Here is a 12,746-nt window from a genome sequence, read left to right as displayed (position 1 = left end):
CAGACCAGAGATGACAGCAATACTCCATGTGTGGCCGGACCTGCGCTTTGTAGAGCGCTAGAATGTGGGCCGGCTTGAAGTATTGCCGTGCTCTATTGATGACGCCCAGCTTCTTCGAAGCCAATTTGGCTTTGCCCTCCAGATGGCCACGGAATTGGCAATCGCTCGAGATTTCGAGACCCAGTATTCCGATACTAGGCGCGGCTTTAAGAGAAGTGTTCTCGAAGAGCGGTGATACGACAAATGGGGTTTTTTTTAGTGGTAAACGCGCAAACTTGAGTCTTCTGGAGGTTAAATTGGACAAGGTTCAATTTATCCCATTCCGCGACCTTCTCGAGAGAGGACTCGATAGAAGACACAAGTTTCTCCCGGCACTGGTCGACGATTTCCCGAGAGAGACCTGCATGGCCCGTGTATACGGCATCACCAGTGCTGTCATCTACATAGCAATGCATCTTGGAGGTATCCAACATATCATTGATATGCAGAAGAAACAGCGTAGGAGATGGCACACAGCCTTGGGGCACTCCAGCATTCACGGGCTTCGGATTCGAGCAATATCCGTCGACAACGACCTGTATGCTACGCCCAGTGAGGAAGATGGAGGTCCACTTGCACAAGCTCTCGGGAAGCCCAAATGATGGAAGTTTTGAGAGGAGCGCCTTGTGCCATACACGATCAAAGGCCTTCGCTATATCCAGGCTAACTGCCAGGCCTTCCCCCTTACTTTCAATAGCCGCCGCCCATCTATGTGTTAGGTATACCAGAAGATCACCTGCCGACCGTCCATGGCGAAAGCCGTACTGGCGGTCGTTGATCAACTGGTGACCCTCTAGGTATACTAAAAGCTGGCGGCTAATTATGCTCTCCATGATTTTGGAGGGCAGGGAGTAGATAGCAATAGGCCTGTAGTTCGCCGGATCCGAACTGTCTCCTTTTTTTTGGATCGGATGGACAAGGGCTGACTTCCATGAGTCAGGGACTACGCCTTTGGAATAAGAGTGCCGGAATAAACGCGTTGGCACCGGCGTTAACTCAGGGGCACACGTTCTAAGCACGATTGGAGAAATGCCATCCGGCCCGCTCGACTTCCTGACGTCCAACGAAAACAGAGCTCGCCTAACAGTTTTCTGTCTGAACTGTACTTCAGGCATAGAGCTCTGACACCGCGGGATGGTCGGCGGTGTTTTTCCATTGTCGTGAAGAGACGAGTTGGAGGCGAAAAGAGCGCACAGGAGCTCGGCTTTCTCTTTTGCCGTATGGGCCAGGGTGTCATTCCTCATGTGCAACGGCGGTATGGACGGCTGGTTGAAATTACCAAGAGCAGCTTTCGACAACGACCAGAACTTGCGTGTTCCGCTCGGGTAACTGGAAAGCTGCTCGCCGATTTTGACGACGTGCTTAGACTTCGCACGGGCGATTTGCCGCTTAAAAAATCTGGAGGCACGGTTATATTTCCTCTTAAGAACTTTGCAGTTCGGATCCTTTGTGCCCAGCGCCGCAACCCAAGTTCGATACGCCTGTTTTTTGCAGTCAGATGCTGCTTTAACTGACGCATCGAACCAGGGCTGTGATCTGACACCGATCGGTACTACAGAGCTTGGTTTAAAAATATCCATGCCCTGCAGTATCACATCGGCTACTGCAACGGCGCAGGCACTTGGATCATCCGAAGGGAAACAAACCTTGCCCTAAGGGTAGGATGCAAAAAAAGAACGCATCCTATCCCAATCTGCTGACTTGTAGTGCCAAACGCGGCGGGTCGCTGGTGGTCGGATAGGCACTACACTCCTGACCAGGCAATGGTCGGACGTTCCGAGAGGGGCGTCGACAAAGACCTGGTAACTATCGGGATGTGTAGTCAGCAGAAGATCTAATAAGGACGGCATGTGGCTATCCAAATCCGGGAGCCGCGTTGGCGACTGAACCAATTGGGACAGACCATACGCCAATGCAAAATTATGCACAGATCGCCCTGCGTAGTCTGTGGTACGTGATCCAAGCCATTCGGCATTGTGCCCGTTGAAATCACCCAAGACTACGATTTCAGCGGAGGGGATCTGTGCAAGCACGTCGTCAATTGCCGCTTGAACGCAGCCCATGAGATGATCGGTTTCTGCGTTACCACTATGGGACCTGTAGACACACGCATAGATACGGACGCGGTCGTCTAAATCTACGCGGAGCCAGAGAGTAGACAGGTCCCTACCCTCAAAATTGCCGAGACGGCATCCTCCCTAACGTACACACATAACCCGGCATGAGGCAAAAAGTTGTGCTCAATTTTGTACCCGGGGTACGTTAAATATGACGTATCGCTAGGACGAGATATCTGCGTCTCCCTAAGGAAACACAAGGCCGGCTGCGCCATCTCAAGGTGGTAGTGGACGGCGTTTAAATTGGAGTGAATTCCCCTGATATTGCAAAAGTCCACGTTGAGCGTGGAGCGGGGTGCCGTGGTGTTACTGCCTCGTTTGTCCTCGGTCATGCGCGGTTCTGTACTAACGAATAAACAAATCCATGTTGGCTAATTCTAGAAGCCTTCATAAGATACACAATAGCTTTAAGGGTAAATGTATACACTTTTATAATAGTCCCAGCCACTGTTAAAGGATTATATATAAATAAATATTAATGTTATATTAAAAAATGGCTCCGTCGCAAATCCTACTACTCCACAGCTGAATATCTAAGTGATCCGACAGTCTGGGACTAGATTACGATTATTATATAGCAATAGCACTGACAATACAATATTGTATATTTGATTAAAAAGAGCGCAAAAAAAATGCTAGGAAAGTTTCTTGCGCCACTTTTTCTCTCTTAGAGTGCCATTTGTTTCCGAAGCGGATATTAGAAAAAAATGAAATTAAAAAGAATTCTAAAGGAATAAATTTTGAGAAAATAAATGCCTTTCATGTTGCGTTTCATAATAACTGATTTAAAATATAGATTAAAGTCCATACTGTTACCACATCTAGTTATTATTATTATTTTTTATTATTATTATTAATTATAATTAAATACATTGTTCTTAATGCCTAATATAAATTTACGGTCTCAGTCTCAAAATCAGAAACAAAGAGGCACCTTTAAATTAAATTCCTCTGGATGGCTCACTAGGAAACCCTGTGCAGAGCCAACCAGTGAGAAGTTACCGTGAAAAGTGAAATTATTAATTTGCTTAATAATGCGATAACATGGTATTCTCTTTGATTAAGTGTTGCGTTAATCGCGAGTGTTGCACGCTTAAATAAAACACTTTTAAAGTATTCAAATGCGGGTAATTGTAACTGTACCAGCTCCTTTGCACCGGATGCCGACTAGATTATGGGTGCCACAACGGCGCCTATTTCTACCGTGAAGCAGTATGTGCAAACATTACTGTGTTTCAGTCTGAAGGGCGCCGTCGCTAGGGCAAATGAGACTTATGTCTCAAGGTGACATAACAAATAATGAAAAATAATTATTAAAAATTAAGTAATTGTATTAAGTTCATATTTTACATTTCTTCAATTAACTACCTACGAACTAAGATGATTTTTTTTATTGACTCATCCGCCAATTCCCTATGATAGGATGGGATCATCACCAAACATACTCATACATATCATTTATTCAAAACCGCACAATCGATTGTCTTGGAAGATTTCAGGGCAGACCTAGTATAGCAGTGGGAGGCTCTTTTCATAAGAAGTCGGCTAGATTATAGTGTCTGCCGTGAAGCAATAATGTGTAAGCATTTTTGTGTTTCGGTCTGAAGGGCACCGTAGCTAGTGTAATTATTGGACAAATGAGACTTCACATCTTATGTCTCAAGGTGACGAGCGCAATTGTAGTGCCGCTCAGAAGTTTTGGGGTTTTTCAAGAATCCTGAGCGGCACTGCATTTTAATGGGAAAGGCGTATTAATTACCATCAGCTGAACGTCCGGCTCGTTGCGTCCCTTATTTTCATAAAAAAAAACCTCAGTCCAGATAAGTAAATCCACATATAGTATCGGTTTACACTCTATATAATAATATGATAATCTATTAGGTTGGTAAAACAGGAAGTGTTCGTCATTCGTGTGTCAACACAGGAGATCGTCATGACGCCAAAATTTTTCAAGAATCCTGAGCGGCACTGCATTGTTATGGACAGCGCGTATCAGTTACCACCAGCTCAACATCCTGCTCGTCTCGTCCCTTACAGTCATAAAAAAACACGTGTTCGGACATGTGATGTTGAAGTTTAAATTATCAATTATGGAATTCTACTTCGTGTTAAAATCAGGTATAGCGAAGCCAGTTATCAATTTTTGCACTTCGCGATAAGGATTCGTTTTAGGCTTTAAATTCATTTTTGTTTTAAGCTATTGCATAGCTTCTATCGCGGGCCTTGAGCGTGGAGACCGAATCCAGAAATTCCGTAACGAAAATAACCTAACACTTACTTACAAGATATCAGGTCATTAGTATGCTTTTTGTGCAGAAGGTCCCAGGTTCGAGCCTGGGGTACATCTTGATTCTTTTTTATTTCTTTATTTTTTTATCACGTTTTTTTTTTAATATTATGACAAGCATTTTTATTTAGTTTCACCTGTCCCGTTGTCTGTCTGTAATCAAATCTTGCAAGTTAAATTTTACTCACTTCCCAATTGCTTTTTTTTAAATTCATTTAAAAAAATACTGCATAAATAAAATAAATAAATAATTATAATTGCATAAATTGATAAAAAATGCTATGCAATAGCTTTACCGCGGCAGTCCCGGAGTGCCACACGTCTTCTTTGTATATCTTGTTTGGTGAGCGTGCGTGGTTGCTATGACAACGCCACAGCGTCGCATAATAACTTCAATTTATCACCTTTTCCATTATCGTTATCAGCGTAAGTAATGACGCACAGAGGCACGATGGTAATTTGTGTCTCATGTCACCTTACAATACAGAGTCTACAACAATACAGAGCAATGGAATTGTGTATATTATAAACAAATAGATTACTATTTGTTTATACTTATTTACTGCTCCTTTTGTCTGTACTTATTTGTTGTATTATTTTGTGCTCATCTATACAATAGAGGTGATATTGTAAAGAATACACGACGAAGAGCAATGATAAAATATGTAGTTTTTTCTATAATCCCATTTTGTAATTTACTCAATACGAAACCCAGAAACAATAATACAATTTTTTTTAAGTTATGTATTTCAAATACAGTGCTTAGATAATTAACACGTCTCTTGCTGTTAGACAACCGATAAAAACAGGCCAGTAATATTAGTTTAGTGTGCTTACACTCGCGATTTCTATGATACTTTGAGATAGGGTGCGTGAATTGCTCAAAATAGAGGATAGATCTGCATTCAATTTTTTCGACGTTTTCACAGCTGTCAAAGTCTATCTAGTCGTATAAATTAAGGTACAAATGATATAAGATACAATGTGGTTTACAGCTTAAAATATAATAACACACACTTAAACTTGAACCCCCTTATTCATAATGGTCCGCTAACTTAAAACAGCCGCTAAGGAGTGTTTTTCACATTCTGACTTAGGTCAATAGAAGAAGACAGAGTGAGAATTAGCAATGCTTTAAGTTAGCAGACTATTATGAATAAGGGGGTAAGAAGCATAAGATTAAATTAAGTTACATATTAAATTAAATTAGAACATAGATCTTATTTTAAACAACGTAGTATAGAAATTAATAAAAAGCAAATAAAAAATAAGTATCGACTAACGTTGACAATTACAAATTAGTTGTCCACTTAGCTAGCCGCATTTCTACAGGTCCGTGGTACCCAATGATCACGTTCAAAAACTTTTTAATAATATTCGTAGCGCTGTCTACAAAAAGTCAGTGTAGGATTATGGCTCAATTTCATTGTATTTTGTGAAAAATAAAATACTGCAATTTTAAAGCACAGTACAGTAATTAATGGTTGACAGCGCCCACTATACGTGCGCCATTTTAATATACTATCTAATATATACAATTCTCGTGCCATGGTGTTAAACATTGAACTCCTCCGAAACGGCTTGCCCGATTCTCCTGAAATTTTAAGTGCATATTGGGTAGGTCTGAGAATCGGACAACATCTATTTTTCATCCCCGTAAATGTTAAGGGTGGTCCACACGAATTTTTTTTTGAAATTTTCTTTTAAATTTGTTTAATTATGTCAGAATTTAAAAATACATACAACTTCAAATTTTAAAAACAGTTACTTTTGTATCGCGATTTTAATTTCGGCAATACAACGTTTGCTGGGTCAGCTAGTATCTTTATATATTACATATATATACAAATTTAATATACAGCCTTTATCCAGCAGTGGACGTCAACCGGCTAATAATGATGATAATATTTAAATCAAGTATCCTGATGTTTGTTTCCAGTGAACTCTTAAACTAATGAACGGATTGTAATGGTGATTAATTAATGGAGTGCATTTAAATAAAACACTTTTAAAGGATTAAAACGCGTGTAATTGTAACGGTTTTACATTAGATGTTTGCGTATAAGTTAAATTTTATATTTTAGTTAACCCCTCATTTGCAGTTCATCTGCAGTCCCCCTGAAAACGAGATCTGGAAAGGTCTTGAAACGTCGGGTTAACTAAAATAAAAATGTAACTTTTACGCAAACATCTTATGTAAAACCGTTACAATTACACGCGTTTCAATCCTTTAAAAGTGTTTTATTTAAATGTGTAACACTCGCGTTAATCAAAGAAAATATAATGGAGTGCAGTTTAGTACAACTTAACAGATGGGTTAGTTTTTATTTCGATATGGGACACAGTAATTTTTTTTCCAATATTTGCTTTGTATGGACATATTATCTATGAGAGAATTTATTGGCGCACAGTTTGACAGTTCTGCTGGGAAACAATTTCATTATTACAACAGGGAGAATACTTTACGAAATAGTTGTTGATGCTTTGAAATATTATAATGACAATTTTATACAAAACAGTATTTTATTTATTATGCACAGAACAACGTCTATCGGGGCAGCTAGTATATATATATAGTTAGTACAGCATATACTCATGCATTCTATTGTGTATCATTATCATAATCAGCCGGAAGACGTCCACTGCTGGACAAAGGCCTCCCCCAAACATCTCCACGACGATCGGTCCTGTACTGCCCTCATCCTTCTCCAATCTTGACCAGATCGTCGGTCCATCTTGTGGAATGGGGCCTACCAACACTGCGTCTTTCGGTACGTGGTCGCCATTTGAGGACTTTACTGCCCCAACGGCCATCTGTCCGTTTAACTATGTGCCCTGCCCACTGCCACTTCAGGTCAGCTATATTATAGCTTTGACGACCTGTATAACCGAGTGGTTAGCGATCCTATCTACAAAGCTAGAGGTCCTGGGTTCGAATCCCGGTAGGTGCAAGCATTTATATGATTAATATGGATGTTTGTTTCCGAGTCATAGATGTTTAAATGTATTTTATGTATGTTTATATGAATTTATGTATGTTTAAGTAAGTATATTGTATTAAATATATCATTGTCTTGTATCCCATAACACAGGCTATATATATTATGCTTAACTTGGGGCAAGATAATTTGTGTAAAAAGTGTGTCAATATTATTATAATTATTATTATTATGTTAACTTTGGTTCTCTTACAGATCTCCTCGCTCCTGATTCAATCTCGCAGGGAAACTCCAAGCATAGCCCTCTCCATTGCCCTCTGAGCGACCATGAGCTTTCTCATACGGCCCATATTCGGGTCAACAAGTAGATGTATAAAGTAATTTTAAAAATATCCACATTTACCCTAAATACAATTATGTGTTTTTTTAAGCGTAGGTAATAGTAACAAGCAATGCCTCATTTCTAGTGTTTTATTAATGTTAATAATATAAATAATATTTAGAGTTCGGCTCTTGACTTGACTTGAATAAATTCACATAAATATGTGTACCACGAATGAAATCATAATATTTATTCATTTATTCTACCAGTACCACCTTTGCACCAGATGCCGGCTAGATTATGCACAATGGCGCCTATTTCTGCCGTGAAGCAATAATGTGTAAGCATTTTTGTGTTTCGGTCTGAAGGGCACCGTAGCTAGTGAAATTACTGGACAAATGGGACATAACGTCTCATGTCTCAAGGTGACGAACGCAATTGTAGTGCCGCTTAGAATTTTGAGTTTTTCAAGAATCCTGAGAGGCACTTATAATAACCATATAATACCAATAACCATCAGCTGAACATCTTGCTCGTTTCGACCCTTGCCATAAAAAAAAATTAAGGATTGTCCAAAACCAATAACTGAAAATACACGTTAGTATTCAATTTACAATAATTTGAAAAAGTAATTTATCGGCTTATTGCGACGCTTGAATTAATTTATAATTTGATTACGTCGTATCTATAGATAGTCTTACAAACAAGTGATTTACAATCACTAATTACCCAATTATAATATTAATGTATTATTTTAGATAATAAATCCATATAGAGACAAATTATTTTAGAATATATCGCTTCTTTCAAGAAGTTATAAAATGCCGATATTAAAATCGCGATACAAAAGTAACTGTTGATTGTAGATGGTTGAAAATTTGAAGTTGTATGTATTTTTTAATGCTGACTCAAAATCAAACAAATTAAAAAAAAAAACCACCCTTAACTTTTTAGGGGATCAAAATAAATGTTGTCCGATTCTCAGACCTACCCAATATGCACTCAAATTTTCATGAGAATCGGTCAAGCCGTTTCGGAGGAGTTCAAAGTATAACACCATGACACGAGAATTTTATATATTAGATGAGACTAGCGGACCCGACAGACGTTATCCTGTACACACGGGTTAAATTTGAAAAATCGGTCCAGAACGCGTGCGATCGCTGATAAATTCAAAGTGCTATTAAATTTGTAATATCTTCGAAAATATTCATTTAAATCATATGCTGTAAAGGGATATATAGATCTATATTAAATCAACAATGTATTTAAGGTATTTAATTAGATAAGGATTAATGCTGTATTGGTTAAAATCGCTTCGAAAATTATCCATTAACTGTCGTAAAAAGTAAATGACAAACAAATGTTATTGTGGGATATTCATAAGAGATAGACATATATGGTATATGCGGAGTTTTCTGTAGATCTTTTCAATGTGTAAAATACTTAGTACATTATTTTGATAAATCTCGTAGGGTTCAGCCTGCGTTTGCAATGTAAGCGGAAAAAATTTAATTATTTACGACATCACATTAGAAACTTCAAAAATAACACTATTTCTCCACTATTTAATGGATTTTTTTTACATTTAAACCTTCCTCTTCAATCACTCTATCCATTAAAAAATCAAAACCCATTGCTTAGTTTTAAAGATTTAAGCATATATAGGGATATACGGACAGAGAAAGCGACTTTGATTTATACTGTGTAGTGATGCCTGCCACGTGTGTTATCGGTTTTCGAATTCATTAATAGGTACGTTTATTTGAGGCTTTATTCATTTTCACATTTCAAAAATAAAAATAAAATTCACCGCTCAAAATATGTTGCCTTTGCTGCATAATACCAGTTGGCAAAATTTTTCGTGTTCTTTTGTTTTTGCCTTTCGTGGTGCGACACTAGCGCCATGCAGTTCGTCCATGTCGGGTTGTTGAAGAGGTACAAAGGATAAGAAAATATATCAGTTCGTATCTCGGCAATGCGCCAACTTAAACTAATTGGTATGCTATAAAATTAATCTCGGAACGATAAGGTAAGAGACGTCAATATGACGTCATTTCCAGGCGTACACTTCAAAAATCACCAATCAAAATTAACATTTGCAATCTGACGACTGCCCGTTGACGTTACGCAGACATTAATCAGAAACAGTTCTGTCCCTGTACCAACGCGCGGGGCTGTAAGAATTCAATTTCACACTCACAATTAGTATTTTCATTGAATACATAGTATGTGAACACAAAACAGATCGTCCAAGCCATTACATCCGCTTTAACCAACCAAAAGTTTTGATAAAAGGGAATTAATTTCTCCCAAGACTGGCACGTAAAGCTATTGAAATAAAAAAACACCCAATTTTCAATAGATCGGCCTAAAATAATCTAATACCTTTGATCCAATAATCTCCAAATTATAAGCTAAAAGTACACATAACATAAATGAAGACACTGTAAGTAAATTTTGCCAAAAACCATCTGTCTACAGCAAATACCACCTCCGAGGCAACAAATGGCGCTAAAATTCACATAATAACTAGGACAAATACTATTCTCCTGTCAGCTGCAATGCTCTTGAAAACATGCTCTAAAAAGTTCACGAAACGTCAGGTTAAATAAAATAATATTAAAAATGTAACTCCTACGCAAATACTAATGTAAAAAACAACAAAATACTAATGTAGCCATCAATACTCTGTGGTTACGCTCACGTTTTACTAACCTTGGTTAAAATTATGAAAATTCATTTAGTTTCCACTCTAATGTGTTGTCTTAGCCAACACTGTTTTTTATCATCTATGCATGAATAGAAAAGAGTAGAAATTTATTTATCTAGCGAGTCACAATATTATAACATGATGATTGCGAAACTGAAGTGGCAGTGGGCAGGGCGCATAGATAGGGATAGATGGCCGGTGAGACAGAAAAGTCATCGAATGGCGACTACATACCGGACGCGGTGTTGGTAGGCCAGGTCAAGATCCCATCGGAATACGTTGGATGAGGGCAGCGCAGGACCGATCGTCGTGGAGATCTTTGGGGGAGGCCTTTGTCCAACAGTGGACGTCTTCCGGCTGATGATGATAATGAATAATATAAAAACATATTGCAACAACACTTAGTAAATATCATGAAGCTATATCAGTTCGTAAAGGGGCTTCGACATGGGGAGTAGCACAGAACAGTTTTTAGAAGCGGGTTCGAGTCCCGCATCGTTCATAAAGATGCGGCACGTACAGTTTATTCTACCTGACAGTCCAATAAAGCGTGACCAATTTTGATTTGCCAATGTGTGCCTATAGCTAGTAGCTATTCAGCTAATGCCAAGCGTGGTTGGCTGTTTACGACTCGACAATTTAAATCGGTTACAGTAACAATAGGTTGGCTATCCTTTTCTCTCTCGCTGTATCTCCGTTAGAGATGTATGTACGTTCTCTCTTGTTCTTTGTAGTTTTTTTATGAAAATAAGGGACGAGACGAGTAGGACGTTCAGCTGATGGTAATTGATACGCCTTACCTATTACATTGCAGTGCCGCTCAGGATTCTTGAAAAACCCAAAAATTCTGATCGGCACTATAATTGCGCTTGTCACCTTGAGACATAAGATGCTAAGTCTCATTTGCCCAGTATTTTCACTAGCTTCTGCGCTCTACAGACCAAAACACCGTAATGTTTACACATTACTGGCGCCGCTATCGTACCCATAATCTAGCCGAATTCCTGTGCAAAAGAGCCTCCCACTGGTAAACTTACCGTATAGGTACCGTAGTTATTGTAAATCTATAATCACAACAGAGAGAAGTCATAGATATCCGCAATCCTACAGTGACATCAAGTAGGTATGTGTGTTTTAAAATTATCAAATAATCTCAGTGATGACGATTGAAGGCTACGTGTGTGTGCGAGTCGCCATGCGTTTTGGCTTATCAGTAATCAGTCGACCTCCGTTGATGTGTCGCAACGTGCTGCTAATTTGAAGTATCCACATAACATTGTCTCTATGTACAAGTGTGACATCTATACAGTGAAGTGATAGTGAAGTGGTATCTATCGAGTATTCCAAAAATAATAGAAACTCTATCGAATGAAAATGTTTTCTACAATGAAAACACTCTCGGTGTTAGTTTTCATCACGTGTACATATCGATGACCTACAAAGTGAAGGAGTATCGCATGCACTTTATGTAAGCGGCACTTGTTTACCGCATATCATATGACAGGCGATCGCTTGGGCTCAGAATTAATATCGAGCATGCGACATACACTAAACTATAGATTTAATTTTGACTAAATCACATTCTTTTTATTTGTTAATAGTTTTTAATGTGTTTATAAGTTATGTTATCTTTGTATCTGTCTCTACAATCAAGATTGTCCTTTTGTTATGTCCGCCTTATCATCACAACTTAGTTGGTGCAGTGACCTATGTGAATGTTGGTGAAAGTGTTGATGTTATGATGATGGAAATAGACTATGAAAATTATACAGGTGATGTATTATCTTTTTTTTTTACACAATAATAAAAATAGTATTTAGCTGCCCTTAAGAAGAAACATTTGGGGCCAACCCCACCACGCACAGTAAAATACACTGGTATATAAATGACCTGACAGCCCAATTGCGTAACTAATTTGAGTTTGATTTGTCAATGCTGTGTGCGTAAGCTGGTGGTACAATATTGAATATAATAAAGAGTTTTAAACAAGAGTGGATGACCGTTTCCGACTCGTCAATCAAATCGGTTACAGACACATTAGATTCGTTTACCTTTTCCTCCTTGTTTTATCTCAACGCCTTTGTAATCCCTCTAGTGTTACAAAAGAGGATGGGCCTTAGTGAGCACTTACCATTAGGTGACCCCTATGCTCGTTTGTCCTCTTTTTCCATAAAAAAATCTCCCTTAGAGATGTTCTTTACCTCTTCTTCTTTTCTCGGACCCTTTGTTAGTCTAGGGGTACAGTAATGCCTTAGTGTCCAAAAGTGTAACTTAATAAGGCATTTGTAATTATTTCTAGTATTATAATACATACCCAAAGAAAACTTCA

General features: G+C 38.5%; 1 protein-coding gene across 3 annotated transcripts in view; it reads left to right on the top strand.

Moving 5' to 3' along the window:
- The window catches only part of LOC126977825 (high affinity cAMP-specific and IBMX-insensitive 3',5'-cyclic phosphodiesterase 8), a 276,616-nt gene that overhangs the window by 115,318 nt on the left and 148,552 nt on the right, over positions 1-12,746 (top strand). The window contains exon 1 of one of the 3 annotated variants that reach the window (XM_050826446.1): positions 11,696-12,189. The exons of the other annotated variants lie outside the window; for them this stretch is intronic. Within the exon in view, the coding sequence (XP_050682403.1) occupies positions 12,156-12,189 (34 nt within the window). The 5' untranslated portion in view covers positions 11,696-12,155. Of the gene's footprint in view, positions 1-11,695; positions 12,190-12,746 lie in introns of those variants that run through there. 3 annotated transcript variants of the gene reach the window in all.

Source organism: Leptidea sinapis, chromosome 46, assembly GCF_905404315.1.
Source record: "Leptidea sinapis chromosome 46, ilLepSina1.1, whole genome shotgun sequence".
Taxonomy (NCBI): Eukaryota; Metazoa; Arthropoda; class Insecta; order Lepidoptera; family Pieridae; genus Leptidea; species Leptidea sinapis.
This window is presented reverse-complemented; position numbering and strand designations above follow the sequence as displayed.